At 52.0% G+C, this 16707-nt stretch overlaps 1 protein-coding gene across 4 annotated transcripts in view; it reads left to right on the forward strand.

The window, feature by feature from the left end:
- Positions 1-16707, forward strand: part of TRAPPC9 (trafficking protein particle complex subunit 9) — a 670396-nt gene that overhangs the window by 551878 nt on the left and 101811 nt on the right. For all 4 annotated transcript variants that reach the window (XM_059901771.1, XM_059901770.1, XM_059901769.1 and 1 more), the window contains one exon: positions 9739-9830. In XM_059901771.1, the coding sequence (XP_059757754.1) occupies positions 9739-9830 (92 nt within the window). The remainder of the gene's footprint in view (positions 1-9738; positions 9831-16707) is intronic.

The following is a 16707-nucleotide window of genomic DNA, read 5'->3' on the forward strand; positions in this document are numbered from 1 at the left end:
CTGTACGTATTGTTTCCGTGTGCTGAGCCCTGGAGATGCCCCCAGTCTGCGGGAGGGGCAGACGCAGAGACGGGCACTCACCGTGCAGCCCGGGAGGGCTGAGACAGAGCTTTCCTGCGGTGAGGACCGGCAGGGCTGGAGTATTCTAAGCACATTCCAGAGCCTGACACGCACTGGGGACCTGAGTCGTCCCCTGTGACTGGTGGTGCAGAATGCAGACTGGGGCAGCAGGGGCCAGGCGTCTCTCAGGCTGTGGTGAGGAGTCGGGCTGACCTGCCTGCCTCCTTACCCCCTCCCCTCCTCCCCTCCTCCCCTCCTTCCCTCCTTCCCCTTCGCCCTCCCGCCTCCCTTCCTGAAGACGAGGGCTAGGCTCTGTGGCCTCCTCCTTCAGGTCCTGCCCACAGCAGCCTGTGAGCACCGACCTCCAGGGCTCTCCAGCAGAGCCCAGCCTCCCTGCAGGCCGTGAAGATTTGTCCCTCCCTCCCAGTACAACCCAGCCGTGCTGTCACGTCCCTCCTCTCCTCGGACCTCCCCCGCCCTGCTCCGTGAAAGATGCAGGGCAGTCTTTATTTTTTATTTTTTAATTTATATTTTATTGAAGTGTAGTTGATTTACAATGTTGTGTTTATTTCTGCTGTACAGCAAAGTGACTCAGTTATACACATATATTCATTCTTTTTTATATTCTTTTCCATTATAGTTTACCCCGGGATATTGAATATAGTTCCCTGTGCTGTACAGTAGGACCTTGTTGTCTATTCATTCTGTGTGTAACAGTTTGCATCTAGTAACCCCAAACTCCCAGTCCATCCCTCCCCCCCTTATAATAAAGGGCAGGCTTTATTACAAGGAGCCTGGTAACTGGCCGAGAGCCAACACAGTCCAAGGGTCCCCGCAGGCTGCCTGGTGGGTCAGGAGACCCACCTCTGCAGGGACAGGGTGACCTCATGTGGAGGAGGTGGTGGAGGGCACCTGGCCATCCAGGAGCGGTGAGCACCAGGGGCCTAGTGGTGTTTTCAGCCCTGGCGTTCACTAGTTCTGAGGTGGGATTTACACGCTGGCCCAGCCAAATGAGCTCATGTATTGAATACTGCTTTTTTCCCTTAGATTTACGATACCTATCTCTCTTCTGTTTGTCACTTCCATCATCATCACTGCTATGAAAACCGCCGCTTGCACGGCTCCCGTGTGTCAGTTACTTAGTGTGTTGTCTGCGGGGCTGGGGAAGGGGTGCCGGGCAGCGGAGCTGGACGTGGGACCGGCAGGCGCTCTCCCCCCGCCTCGCCCCTCCCCGCCGGCCCCCGGGTCTCAGCCTAACCCCTCTGTTTCCCGGTCCTCCTCGTGTAGTGGGGGGAGGTGACGGTACCACGAGGAGCCCCGTCGTGTGGCGCCTCCCCGCCGTCAGGCTTGCCCCCGTCACACCTGGGGCTCTCCTGTCCTTGCGCTTTGATCCTTATTCTGCCCGGGACGAAGCACTCCTCACACTCAGAAACCTGTCCTGAGGCCCGCCCTCTTCCCTTGCCTGTTCCTTGTGCCGCCTCAGCCCGGTGACTTTGAAAGGGAATGTCCTCCTGAGCGCTCCCATCTCACAGGAGGAACTCGCCTGGGGGTGACGTCGGTGGGGCTTCTGGGGGTGGGGAGGGGCGGCCTGCACAGAAAGGTCTGTCCGCGCTTTCCAGATAAACACGCCCTTGCTTTCCATTCTTCTTCTTTTAACCTTCTTCTTCCCTCCAGCTGCCGCTGTTGGACCATTTTTACTGAAATTGGGAAACCTTAATGCCGCCGACTCTCCCCGAACTCTGTCAGTAGCAGGTAGTAGCCCCCGCACGTGACCCAGTGACCGTCTGCATTTGCCTTTGGGCTGGGACCAAAGATGCTGCATCGTTGGGGGGCCGGAGCCCCGGCTCCGAAGGTCTGGCTCTGCTGTCTCCTGCGTCCGGCAGGCAGGTGGTGACCTGTCAGGCCCGTGTCTCCATCTGTTCAGCGCCGTGAGGACACCTGCTCTGGGGTTGCCGGTTGCCGTTAGGGTCAGTTCTGACAATTGTATCTGCCCTTCTGATCCCATACCGGGTGCCAGACAGGATATTAGCATTTTCCCTCAAACCTACAAAACAAGTGATACCTACCCCTTTTTAAAAAGTAAATAAGTATATTTTGGAAGTTAAGTAACTCACCTGAGATGGTGCCGGGAGCCTGGAGAGCCAGGATCCCAGAACGCGTGTTATTTTCCTGTTGACTGAAGTCAGCCTGAAGTGAGGCCTCACCCTGGTGGTGCCGTCACGGCCCCTGACCCTAGGAGGTGTCAATACAGGGGACACACTTCCTGCTGGAAGACCCGGCGCTGCTCAGGTGACCCGGCCTCAGGTGAGGCTTCTCCTGGACGGGAGACGCTGGGCCAGACCTCCCCCACGACTGTCCCCTGGCGTCCGCACCTCCACCTCTGCCGGGGCCTGCCTGAAAGGGGCTGGGTTGGCAGTTCTGAGAATCACCCAGAGCGTCTGGTTTGGGGACGTATGGAAGCTGACCATATCTGTTGTCACTTTCCACGGTAATTCAGAGAAGGAGAAACAAGCATCAGCATTGGAGCAGGTGTGGGTCGTCCTTTATGGTTGGCCTCACGTGTTCCATCTTCCATGGACCCCTCTGCCCCCTCTGCCATCTGGCCCCGGCTGGAACCGCCCCTCCTCTGGGGTCCTGCAACTCTCAGTGCTTAACTCTTGTTTGGAATAGTGCTTACAGAGCACGGGAAGGTTGGTTTTCTTCCCAAGACTGTCTCCCTTGCCAGGCTGTGCTGTTCTTGAGGTCAGGTCGTGTCAGCAGCTATTTCCTGATGACCTACGACGTGCTGCGGTTTGCGCCCAGCACCGGGGACGCTGCGGTGAGCAAGATCGGGTGTGGACTCCGCCCGATGGAGCCCGAGCGCGTGCTCTCGTCCCCGCCCCGGTGCTGCCTGTAATCCTCCCATGTAGCTACTGAAACCTTTCGGTGAATCGGTGTTTCCATTTGATTGATGCAGCCGATGGTCACCAGCTTGGTTGCACTACGCTGAGTGCCGTGTTGAACGCAGGAAGGGAGTTTGCAACCAGCACGATTCGTCTTAGTGGAAGGCCGTCTCCTTTTCCAGGGGGCAGCCCCGCGCAGGCTGTCTGCGGTGGAAACAGACGCAGGAGACGCTCGGAGCAAGCTTGTTGTCAGCGCCCCTTCTCGCTTTCCTCGTTTTTGTTGCAAATCTCTCCTCAGAGAGCATTTCAGGGTTCGGTGAGATGCTTGCTGACCTATTAGAATCCAACCCCATATAGGTTTCCCAACAAGGACTGGGTGCCCAGTTCAGCTGGTCCCCACGAAGCTGGCGGCCTGGACCATCTGGGCTGAGCCTCTGCCAGGTGGCCTGGTCTGGTGAGCACGCGTCTCCCGCCTTCTGTCTGGAGATCGTTTGTAACCATCTGGCTGCTTTGAGGATGAGGCAGAGGCTCAAGGACCCCAGTGGCAAAGTGGGCTTCAGGTGCCTAAGAATCAGCAGCCCAGAGCGGGGGCTGGAATGTCTTCGGGGGGGACACAGAGGGCACACAGTCCTCAATAACTGGGAAGCGGAAGGAGGCGGAGCAGTGTGGCTCTTCTCTTGAGGGTGCGCTGTGCCCCCCGGAGGGGCTGCCTTCCCAGGGCTGACCCCGGGCCGTGCCGCTGACGGTGGCATGTTTGGCCTCACAGACACCAGTGGCCCTCTGTAAATCCCAGAAGCGCAACAGCGGCTGTGACGTTTGTTATCAGTCTGTACTTGAGGTCAACCCTGTAAGACTCTAGGCACGACGTCCTCAGTTTGGTTGGTCACCACCAGGACAGGCGACCTGGCATACGGCCACACCTGGCTTCTCAGTTTCCGAGACCGCATCCCCGCCAGTGAGGAGAATTTGCCGATAGCCAAGCCCTCCTCCCTTCATAGACTGAGGCAGAGCTTTCGCTGTTTGCACTGGATCGCCTGAGATGGCCTCTCAGCCTCTCTAACTGGCTTCTAGCTAACTCTCAAAGATGCTTCTGATGGAGCTCTGTCTTCTCATTCCCTGAGAGAAATTAAGTATTTTTAGATAAGACTCCTTTAAAACAGTGCACTAGGTTTTTCTGATAGTCATGTTAGGAGAGAGAGTTTTATCTAAATGAATTTTAATACAAGCAGCTCCCTTTATCGGTACAGCCGATTCCTTGATCATCTTCAGTAACATGCAGGGTTGCATCTTGTATTTGTCTTTAGGGAGTGAGTGTTTATAGCTGTGGATAATCACTTGGTTCAGAGGCCTTTAATCCTCATAGTGGGGAAGCCGTGCCAGCCCAAGAGAAGCGTTGCTCCCGACCTTCGAGGATGTAAAGTTGCCCTGGCCCTTTAGCCTTCAGGGGACGGAGGGAGTGAGATGGGAGGGACACATATTTGATTCTTGACTCCCCCGAATCCAAATATGTATACCTTGAAGTTACTCTGAATGGAATCAGCGTTTGGCACACAGAGAGCATAGATTTCAGGTTTGGCCGGCTCACGAGAGTGGGGAAGGACTTTTCCCTAGTATGCAAAGTTCCAAATCTGTGTGTATGTGTGTGTGTGTGTGTGTGTGTGTGTGAGAGAGAGAACATGCACATGAATCAATGTGCAGTGTGTTCATGTGATTGGGCGCACGCTGGGCTTTTACACATTCTGTGTACTTTTGGCGTGACAATTATTGTGAGCATGTGTATCTTATATAATAGAATCATAAAATTACAGAGCTTAAGTAACAGCTAACACCTTATGGCACTTACTAGATGCCAGCACTGTTCTGAGCAATTTACCTAGATTTGCTCACTTTTTACAAAAACCCTGTGAAGTAGTTTTTATCCACATTCCACAGATGAGAAACCTGAGGTCCTGTGAGTTTACCTAACTTGTTCCAGGTCACCCAGTTAGTAAGTGGCAGAGCTCGGATTCTCATCCAGCTGTCCGGCTTCAGAGTCTGTGCTCTTATTGGCTCTGTGTTGGGCAAAAGAGCGAAAAGAGCATCTGGTCTCTGCCAAGGCCTTCAAATTATCCCCATTTTTCAGATGAAGCCAAAGAGACGTAGCGTTCCTCGGGCACGCTGCTGATTGGCACACCTACCCCACAGGGCTCTCTCCATTTTGCCTGCCCTCCATCCTCTGACTCGACTACTCTCCCCCGGCAAGACTTGCAGCCCTGAACCGCGTGCAGACTCTCCCTGGCAGTTCGTGGCGCTGTCCAGGGAGCTGAGCCCAGACACTGGCGCCCCTGCTGGGATGAGAACAGCCCAGCATCAGCATTCTCAAAGTTCACGAAGCAAATCGGAGGACAGAGTCATGGGAAAGAGGCTCATTAATCACCTAAAGCAGCCTTTCCATTAGCGTAATTTCTAGTTGTGACAATTTGCTAATTGATCTGAGCTGAAGTGGGGCTGGGCTAAGTCCCTGCACCTGGGGTTATCACTCCAGAGCTGGCACGTGGGGGCGCAGGCAGCCCATCTTCCAGGCGGGGGTGGTGCCGAGGTGCAGGCCTGCTCCTCAACGAGCTCCCCACTCCGGAACACTCACCTGGGAGCCCGTTCAGAAACATCTGCATCAGCTGCCCTCACGGGCTGGTCTCAGTAGACCACTTGTAACAGCCAGGTGTTCAGAGCACGGTGCTGAACTCCCCTGTGAGAGGACCCAGGCCTGCCACCCGCCAGGCTGCATGTTCCCCAAGGGAAGAGCTGATTGAAGAGTTATTTTTTCTAGAGCATGATGCTGGGTCATGGTAAACTTCAGTCCCTTCCACACAGGCAGGATCTCAAAAACTGCTCCGTGGTTTTAAACGGTCCTTTGATTGCAGCTCATGACTGAATATTTCACTGCTAATGGGCTAGCAGAAAATGAAAGGGAAAGTATTTTATTAACTTACTGCATTTTCCTTGCATATGGTGGTGTTTTTAAGATTTGGAAGCAAATATCCATGGTTCCCAAGACTCGTAGAAGATTAACTGAGACAATGTGCGTGAAAACATTCGTAAACAAAAAAGCTCTGCACAAATATTGATTAATTAAATGTAATTAACAATGATGAGTGACTAATAATACTGAGGTATCATCCTTGCACAATAGGCTGGGCTTCTTAAAAGTAGGAAGGATCTCACCTGGTTGGTCTTTCTTACTGGTTTGCAAAAATAAGCAGCCAAGCAGTCGTGACGGCAGAGCTGCCCGCTCATCGGCCCGGCAAGTTTGAGTCGGGGATGGCAGTGGAAGTCTAAACTGAGCGAGGGCCAGCCCACACTGCGAGGCTCGCCACCTCCGAGAGGCGTGAGTGAACTGTGGTGGCTCCGGGGAGCTCAGCTGTGGCTTTGAGGCAGGAAGTGGCAGGCGCAGAGGGCGCTGTGAGAGGAAGGCGTGGCTCCTTGGGGGGAGCCAGAGGCTGCCTGTGGGGGGCTCCAGAGGCAGAGCGAACGTGAGTTGGATGCGCTGAGCTGGGCACTTGAGTTTTCTTACGTTCCAGGCGCACAGGGGTTGTCGACGATCATTACTTGTGGGTGTGGCTAGGAGACTTGCAAAGCCTGGTTGGCACCCACCGTGGTCTACATTCCCCCTGCTGCAGTGTCACCACCCCTGCCCTCCTAAGGGACAGGAGTATATCTCGGGGGCAAGAACCCGTCGGCTGACCTGGAAACTTAATTGCTGCGTCCCAGGTGACTAGGAAGGGCTTGAAGGGGGAGACAGGTACTTCAGCACCACGGAGAGCTCCCCGTGGGCCTCCCTCAGGGCTGGAGGAAGGAGGCTGGCCCCCACGTGCCATGCTGGGAGCAGGCGGTGACTCTGCCCCTGGCCGGGCCCGGGCCCTGTGCACGGAGGGTCCTCGTTCGTCCGGTGGGGATCACGGGTCCTGGCTTCCAGGTTTATTGTGAGGAATCGATACTGTGTTCATAGTAAAGTGTCTGAAAGCATGGGCCGCAGTGTGGGCTCCAGGGTCAGACGGCCTCAGTCCTGCCACTTCCTAGCCGTGTCTGCTTTCTTGTTATCCCCATGGGCCTGAGTTTTTTAAATCTCTGCAATGGAAGTAACAGTCCCTATCTTATACCCACCACATTCTCAATTTGAAAATAGTATTAAATTGAGAAGATACATGTTAAACACTTAGCACACAGCCTCTCTCATGGGACTCACTTCGGAAATACTCTTTCTAGCAGAAGTAATGATAGGAATTATTGTCCTCATCATCATTCTTTTTTTTTTTTTTTTTTAATTTTATTTATTTATTTATTTATTTTTTGGGTGTGTTGGGTCTTCGTTTCTGTGCGAGGGCTTTCTCTAGTTGTGGCGAGCGGGGGCCACTCTTCATCGCGGTGCGCGGGCCTCTCACTGTCGCGGCCTCTCCCGCTGCGGAGCACAGGCTCCAGACGCGCAGGCTCAGTAGTTGTGGCTCACGGGCCCAGTTGCTCCGCGGCATGTGGGATCCTCCCAGACCAGGGCTCGAACCCGCGTCCCCTGCATTGGCAGGCAGACTCTCAACCACTGCGCCACCAGGGAAGCCCCCTCATCATCATTCTTTATTGACCTCTTGCCCCAAACGCCAGAGTCCATGTGTTTAGGAAAGAGAAGCCACTGCCATGTCCACTGTCCTCACTGTAACATTGTAACCTGGGCTGTAAAAGCGGCTGATGGAGCATCTGCGTAGCTGACTGGTCCGCCAGGGTTGCGTTCCTGTGTCCAGGCTCACACACAAGACTGTTCTGGTGGCTCATGGGGCTGAAGGGGAGGGGATGTGCGTGCAGGTAATTAGCTTTACTAGCTCAGCTGTATAATTTTATGGCTCATGTCCGAAAGCAAATGAATACGGAAATATGCTATTGGAATGGTTTCCAAAGCCCCAGTGCCATTTGGCAACTTTGTAATTACTCACGTGCTAACTTGCTCTTCTAACTAATCATTTCAAAGGCTCCTCATCCTGGCCATGTATGTTAGGCACTATTTCTGTTCTTCAAGCACTGGGGTGCGATCAGCCTCAAAAGCCTGGCATGATTTTTTTTTTAACAAGAGGGAGTAATATGCCATATTCTGAAGTCTTAATTTCATACAAGCGAAAATAACCCCGAGAGAGAGTCAGGAAAGAAAACAGAAAGATGTGGCCCCTGCACCACGTACCTGGGATGTTGACTCATGCCAGCATTCATTTAGTCATCAGACAGTGTTCATGGAGCAGCCACGAGGGTCCGGCCACTGTTCCCGGCCCCAGAATGAGGGCTCTGCCCTCACCCAGCTGACAGGCTAGCGGTGAAGCCAGACGATGGAAGACACACACATCTAGTGAGGGTTGCCGAGGGGATGCCGAGAGCCTTCGGAGCAGAGACAGTTCAGAGAGGCCTTCCTGGAGGAAGTGAGGTCTGCGGTAAGAGTTAAAGTATGAGTACAGTGAGGAGGGGGAAGAGGGCAGGGAAAAGCATTTCCAGGCAAAGAGCACAGAAGGTGGAGGGTGTGGAGTTCTGAGAGAGCACGCTGTGTTTTGGAAGAACTGAAACAGGGCCAAGGCAGCCAAAGCAGGACCCGGGGCTGGAGAGGTAGGTGGGCGCTCCTGCGCGTCCTGGAAGCCAACAGCTTGGCCTGTGCCCTGGTCTGAGGCCCGTTGCCGTGTGCGGCCAGCTGGCTCTCCTGGGCAGCCCTCTTGTCTGAACAGCTTTCCGTCGATGCTCGGCTGGGCTGCTTGAGGGCCGGGCTGTCCCTCTCTGGCAGGAGGGACCCGGGAGCTCTGGTCTTCATTCCCTCGGGGCCTCGGCACCCCTCGCTCCCTGCCCCAGCCCGTTCTACTCTGCCTGTGTGGCTTTATCCCGACCCGGCTGTCCTCAGGCTGGGCAAGTGCAATGGTCTGTTCCTATATTGTCATCTTTGTTGGAATGTGAGCCTCTCAAGTTCAAGGTTCATGTCCAGTCATTTCAGTGTCCTCAGTGCTTCTCACCATGCCTGTCTTGTTTCAGACACACTCTGTGTTTGTTGAATGCAATTAACTTGCTAATGGAAGAAAGTAATGGGATTTTCCCCCACTTCCTCAGTCACTAGAGAATGTCAGGAATGACATTCTTCCCTTTTGATTGCAACCTAAGTACTGGGGCTTTAATTTATGTAGGAAAAGGGAGAGAGGTTTATAGATCTCTCTCTGAGGACCACACTGGCTGTTTAACATTAGCGCCTTGGAGACGTCTATTTTCTGCATTTCTAAACCTAATTTCTTCCTCCACCGATACTTGCTGAGAGGCCGTATGACTTCCTCGATTATGAACTCGCATGAGTCCGTTTGTAATAATATGTGTAATTACATCAAGATGTATAACAGGGCAGACGTGAAACCAGCATGAAACCGACACGTGTAGAGAGACGCACTTGGTTGTATTGAACAGTAAGCCACAGTTTGCATCCTTTTTAGGAAAAACAACCTTCCCTCTTCTTTATTTCCCCCAGCAAGAATAGCTGTTGGATTGAAATTATCCCAGTGGATTTCCCTTCTTCACATAACAGCTCAATTTACCAGATTTGGTGGGGGGGGGGGGGAGGCCCTTGACACATTTACGTACCTGTTTCCCACACGCTCAGGTGATATCTTGTGGTTGGTTAGACCATCCCTGGAGAGGAGGGGGACATTCACCTGCCGCGGGAGGTTTCCCGTCTGGGAGTCTGTGGAGAAACTTCTAGAACTTCTCCCCCTGGCCCAGAACTCGGAGGCAGTGGAGTTTTCCTTAACGCGGCTCACCCCTCTCTGAAGCGCACAGGTGAGGCGAGTGTGGAAGGACTTCTGAGCCAGCTGGTCCTGGAGCACCTGCAGCTGGCCCCTCTCCTGTGGGGTGAGTACCACTCGTCACTTGGCAGGGGGGTGCGCGCGCCTTTTCTCAGAAGCGCAGGCTCGCGCTTGGCGGTGTGTGCTGATGTCACAGAGAGCCGTGGGGGGAGGGAAGCTCGCCGCCGTGCCGGACTCCGCGTGTCTGCCGAGCTCTGCCCGGGCACAGCCTCATGAACGGGCTCACCGCGCTCTGAGCACAGGTGTGGCAGTGACGTGGAGATGCCCTCGGGGTCCATTTGCTGCAGCGTCGGCTGTCCTCCGCGGGGGCACTTGGTGTCCGCACGGGCGTGTCTCCTGCCGATGTTTCTGCATCTCCCGTGACCAGGGTGGTGGGCGGGAGCGAGGCTGCGGCTAGCTCCTCTCTCCTGGACTGGATCTGGCGGAGTTGGTTTGGTAAACACCCTAACTCGGCCTGGCGCCCAGTCTGTGAGCGATCGCCCTGAGGTGGCGCTTCGAAAAAGGTATTTGAACGTTCGCTGCCCGTTGCACCTGGAACTCTCACCCCAGTCTCTGCCTTCCTAAATAGCAGTGACAAAATTTTGTTGAGAAAACAAACTAAATGTAGAATTTTTGTTGAAGTGAGAGTGTTTATTATTCTCTGGGAATGATTCCATCCTGTAATCTGTGTTGGGTCAGATGCAAGCAATCATATATGTGTACCTTCTTTCTTCTCTTTGCCCCAGAAACCATTGTAAATTAGTATCTGGTATTTCATCCACTTAATTAATTAGCTTGACCTCCCTCTTTTGCATGCTAGAGACACAGGAAAATTATCCCAGGGGTCTGAAGAGCAAAACAGGCCTTCCTCCTGGCATTCCCTCACTTCCCCTTCAGTTTGGAGAGCCCCTGGCGCTGCACGGGGGCCGCCCACTCCGCTGGGCTCCTGCTCCCGCGGGTGAAGGTTGTCGGGAGGCCTGTGAGGGGCGCTGACACGGCAACTGTGCCTGGACTGTGTGCTACACCCGGGGCTCCTTCCGTGGAAGCCGCCCGCCTCGCTGGTGCAGCCCGAGGGGAAGGAGGCGGGGGTGTTTCTGCGGGATGTGTCACTGCTTGCACCTCTGGGGGTGTCCCTCGCTTTCCTAGTTTGGAATGTCTTGTCTCTTAATGACCTGGGCTCAGCCAGCTACTTCCACCGTATGTGGCAGCTGAGGATGAGACTCCCAGCCCCAACCAGCCCGAGGAAACACAGTGACACAAAGCTTGTATTAAGGCATCATGTCAGTCAGAAGAAATTCCCCAAGGCCCCAGCAGTCTGGGAGTGCGCCCTGGAGGGTCTGACTCATTCCAGAGATTGGGGGGGTGTACATTGGGAGAGGACCCTGGGACTCTGCGGGGAGACGTGGCCCAACTCCTGCAAAACGTCATTTCAGCAAACTGGGTAACATGGAGGCCTTGGTGGGGGAGATGGTTAGTTTGTTTCTAGCGTGAAATTCGTGAGGAACGGTGGCAATACTTGTATCTTGGATGCGTGTGGCGCAGGCCTCCCTGGCAGGTGAGCTGCCCATGGACCCCCGCCTCCTTCCCAGGGAACTTAGCAGTGGTGCTGGGCTTTGGATTTCTCCCCCACAGGCTACGTCTCCAGACAGCTGCTCCCGGGCCAGAGTGTTAGCACTCAGGCCCACGGACCAGGCTGGGTCTGCTGGGCCAGGTGAATCGGGTGGTTTTGGTGAGTCCCAGCGGCTGGTCAGCCTGGTCTGAGGACCCCTCCCTGTGGCCCAGCCGTGGTGAATGGCCATCTGGTCTGAGGCCCAGCTGGCCCGGCAATGGGCGCAGGGAAGCCAAGGGGCTGAGTCACTGTTCCTTTGGCACCTTTGCCAAATATATATATATATATATATATATATATATATATATGTAAACTGATAAAATTAAAAAAAGGAAAAAAAATTTATACAGGATATAAAAAAGGGAGGAAAAAAAGTGAAAACAAAAAACCCATATACAAAGAAAAAGCCCCAGGCCACTCCTGATCCCCCGCCGGGGAATGGCCCTGTGGGATCAGCCAGTCCCCTCCTGCCCTTTCGTTGGTGGGTGGCAGCCCTGCCCTGGGCCCCTCCGTGCCAGGCGTGTTCTGTGAGCTGCCCTCCCCCTCCTCGCAGCCACTGAAGGCAGGCACCACTGGCTGTCTGGAGCCCCGAGAGCCTCGGCTGTGCTGGGCCCCCCGGTGCCCCAGAGCCTGTTCCTGCCCTTCTGCAGGGCCTCTCCTCTCCCCTCTCCCCTCCCACCACCCACTCCACCCTGCCCCCCATTCTTCTGTTTGGTCCCAAGCATTCTAGTTTTAAAATCACGTTTGGGAGCCTGCTTTATTGTGATAATCTTTCCCAAAAGAATCGCTGCATTTGGGGAGCACTTAACTGCATGCAGCTTGTCCAGTAACTCTGTCACCTCGTTTATTCTTCATAACTACCTGCTGGACTAAGCATTAGTCTATGTTTTATGGAAGAAACTGCTGAGTGAAAAGATTACATGATTGGTCCCCCAAACTGCTATTCCTGCCCCCAATCTGCTTCCTGCGACCTGGGGTCCTCCCTGCAGCCCAAGTGACCCTCCCAAATGTGACCCCGATGATGTCACTCTTAAACAGTTAAAACAATTCCTTGGCTCCCGTTATCGCTGAGGATGGACTGGAGCGTCCTCAGTGAGGCTTAGAAGTCCCTCCCCCACCAGCACGCCTGCCCCTGCAGCCTCCGTCCCCCGTCTCTCTGTGCTCTCCCAGCGCCATCCTCCCCGAGCTGTGCACCCCGGGCTCCCTCCGCTGCTCTCCCTTCTGCCAGGAAGTTGCCCTCTCTTCCAGGCATTTTCCCCTGTGCCCTGTGATTTCTCCTAGTCCTGTCTTTCCTTCTTTGGTCCTCCTGGGAAGCCTTGCTTGCTGCCCACACATCCATGCTCTCACACCCCACCACCGAGCTGCATGTCCTCCTTTGTGTCCCCTCCTCAAGTTCTCGTGGCCTGTAGATGGTGTCCCCCACTCCCAGTGAGCGCCCTGGGAACAGACAGTGTTGACCGCACCCACCGGGTCTCGATGGTTGCTGACCGCGTGGAAGAATGGGTGGACGAAGGCCATCCTCCTCACAGGGTCAAGGCCATCCAAGTCCTAGTCCTTAGACGTCCTTCTTCCACATGACTTAAATAGTTCCATGTTGACGTGCCCAAGTGCACTTAGGCAATCCCTTCTGGCTGGTTACTAATGGTTTCCAGTTTTTCCATTCATAAGACTAAGGTGGACATTCTTGGCATCTGCCCTTCTGCCCCCGGATCAGTCCCAGAGGGCCAGTGTCCAGGGCAGGGTTACTGGTGCTTTGTGATGGCGTTGCATGCTTGTGGCCAGCTTGGCCTCCAGGGCGGCCGTACTTATCCACACTTCCCCCGGCAAGGAGAAAACGAATTCGCCACGGGTCACTCTGGATCCTCTGTGACGCAGCAGCCGGGAGGGCCAGCTCCACCCCAGGCGTGAGGGGCCAGGCTGAGTGAGGCCCAGCCCTGCCCTTGTCCTACCCCAGTGCCAGGAACCCAGGCAGCCTGAGCTGGAGTTTGCTTCTGGGGCCCGAGTCAGAACAGGGGTTCTGGTCCTGGGCCAGAGGGTATGTCTCTCTGAGCCAGGTCCCTGGAGATAAGCTCAAGGACAAAGGACAGCATGTAGACCAGGTGGATGAAGAGTTTCGCTCAGCCCCCGGCTCCTCCCCCTGAAATCACTGTGCTGGACCCCTCAGCGCTCTGCTCAGACATCCTCCCGTCCCGCAGGAAGCCTTCGCCTCTTGAGTTCCCACCCCACGTTGTCTTTGCCTGTTCACTTGTCTGTCTTGCTTCCGAGACTGGGAGCTCTGTGTGGGCAGGTTAAAGGAGGTGCTCGGTAAGCTCCCTGCGTCCGATTGAGAGGGACCTGGCCCTGGGGGGAGCAGGTGCAGGTACCAGACCTGCAGCCTCTGGGGTCGTGGGCGCCCAGGGAGGCCCACGTCTGCTACTGCCTTGGGGCCCCTTTCCTCGGAGGGAAGGTGACAGGTGGACCTGGAAGCAGTGGGGTGAGGGTGCTGTGGAGAAGGGGGTCCTGCCCAGCCCGGGAGCTGGCCGATTCCCGCCAGCTCTGTCGTGGGTGTTCACTGTACTCTGGGCCTCCAGTGAAGGCCATGGGTGATGCTTGGTCCTCCTCTTTCTACAAAGGGGGGCCGTGAGGCTTTCCAAGATGGGAAAGACTACTGCCCCAAAATGGATCCTCTCTGCGGCATGCGGTCAGTGTTTGTGTGATTTGCTTATTTTGTGAAGATAAAATGTGCACAAACTGTGTATTTTCCTCCTCGGGTACCACGGGAGAGCTTCCTGCCACTTTCCCTTCTTACTTAATGACATAGGCTGGATCCAGTCTCATTCCGTATTGCATGCGGAGCTGCCACAGTCTTCTTAACCACAGCATAAGATGTATCGTAATTTATTTACTCTGTATCTTTTGATGGGCCCTTAGTAATCTTTTGCTATTATAAACGTCGTTGCAACAAATACCCTTGTAAGTATGCCGGTCCTCCCAGGAGTGAGTCAAGCTGGAAGATACTTATTTAAATTTAACAATCTCTTTAGAAACAAACAAACAAAAACTTTGTTTTTGTATCATACTCAGACTTTCCTCATTTAGCTTACATTTAAAAAAAATTCTCTTAATGCTTTCATGGGCTCGGTTGTTTTAACATTTAAATCTTTTATTTATCTGGAATTTATTAAGGTGTGAAGAGTGAGGCATGGATCCACCTTTTCTTTTTCCAGAAAGCTACCTAGTTATCCCCAAGTCACTTAATAAATGATCTATCTTCACTAATAAGCAATGCCATTTTCTCATATGTTCAGGAAAATCTTGGGATTCTCTTCCATTAATCTGTCTATCCATGGGCCAGTATCACCCTTGTAAGTATATTATGGGTTTACAGTATATATTAATACTTCCTTGGGTAATCCTCTTCAATGTCATTTTCTTACATTCATTCATTTGTTTATTTAAATATTGTGGTCAAAGCACATAATAAAAATTTGCCATCTTAACCATTTTTAAGTGTACAGTTCAGTAGTGTTAACTGTATTTGTATTATTATGGCAAAGATCTGTAGAATTTTTTTATCTTGTAAAATCAACCCTATGCCCATTGCACATCTTTCATATTTATTTTTATGACTTCAGAAAGAGCTTGTATAGCTCATTTTTTTTAAAAAGAAAACTTCTATAGTTATTTAACTGCCTCTTTAACAGAGGGTTTTTCCCCTGTTTTTGCTTCTTCTTTTATATAAGTTTGCTTCCTCTTCTTTTTCTTGTTTAAGTTGAGCTAACCCATGATCTACTTTCTTCATTAATTCTATCCCCCTTCTCTTTTCTAATTCAGTGATTCTTCTATCTTTATTAATTTCTTCTTTCTGCCTTATTTGGGCTTATTATATTATTTTTTCCCTCACTTACTGGGTTGGACATTTAATTCATTCATTTAGATTGCCCTATCATTGGTACAGTTTTATGGGGCTATGAATTTTCCTATGATTACTGCTTTAACCACATTCTGGCATTTAAATTTTTCATGTTTGATATTTTTAGGCATTCTGCGATTTTAGTTTGTTTCATCTTTATCCCAAGAGTTGTTTAAAACATAGTTTTTTGTTTGTTTGTTTCTTCTCATTTTGTTATGACTTTCTAATGTAACAGCAGTGGAATCAGTTTAGTACTATTCTCACCTCTTAGAATTTACTGAGATTTCTTTGTGGTTAGTTTTTGTTTTTTGGTTTTTTTCTTTATGACTACTCCATGGACATTTAAAAGGAAGGCATATTGCTTGTTTTAAGTGTATTGAGTTGAAATGTATCACTTAGCTATACCTTATTAATTTGCTTAGGTTTTTTTAAGATCCTTACTTATTTGATCTACCCATGGACTTTGAGAAGTGAATTACAGTTACTGCTAACATGGGTCCTCTTCACCCTGATGGACTTCTGTCCATCGATGTGATACTGTCTGTCCTGTAATACATGCAGTGTGAAGGCTGATGGTCTTTGGTGCATAGATGTCATAATTATTCTCACTTTGTTGTGCCTTCTACCATTTAAAGTGCCTTTCTCTGTCTCCTCTAATGTCTTTGCCCTTATTTCAATCTGATCTGATACTGTAGCTCTCATCCCTCCTTTCTTTTGGTTTGGCTGATGCACCTTTTTTTTTAAATGGCACAACTTTTTTTTTTTTTTAAACTTTGGGTTTATTTATTTATTTATTTATGGCTGTGTTGGGTCTTCATTTCTGTGCGAGGGCTTTCTCTAGTTGCAGCAAGTGGGAGCCACTCTTCATCGCGGTGCGCGGGCCTCTCATTATCGCGGCCTCTCTTGTTGCGGAGCACAGGCTCCAGACGTGCAGGCTCAGTAATTGTGGCTCACGGGCCTAGTTGCTCCACGGCATGTGGGATCTTCCCAGACCAGGGCTCGAACCCGTGTCCCCTGCATTGGCAGGCAGATTCTCAACCACTGCGCCACCAGGGAAGCCCCTGGCTGATGTACCTTTGCCTCTTGTTTTGTTTTAAACATTTGAGAATTTTTTTTTCCCTATGTGGTTCTCTTAGATGAAGCATAGAGTTGAGTTTTGTTTGTGACCTAACTTCAGTGTCTTTTTCATTAATAAGTGGGTTTAGACCAGCTACATTCCTTGATATGGCACATACATTTGGTCTTATTTCTGTCATGTATTCTGTTATGCTTTTTATGTTGACTTTTGTGATCTGTGTCATCTTGGTTTATTTTGTGTGATGATTTTATTTTTTCTTCCTTTTCCTTTCTAAGCTCTCCTGCTTCTCTTGTCTGACCTCCCCATCCCCACATCACCTTCTAAGGCCTTACCTGCTTTAGTTTTCTTCACAATTCTTATTATTC

This window comes from Balaenoptera ricei, chromosome 17 (assembly GCF_028023285.1).
Source record: "Balaenoptera ricei isolate mBalRic1 chromosome 17, mBalRic1.hap2, whole genome shotgun sequence".
NCBI classification, from domain to species: Eukaryota; Metazoa; Chordata; class Mammalia; order Artiodactyla; family Balaenopteridae; genus Balaenoptera; species Balaenoptera ricei.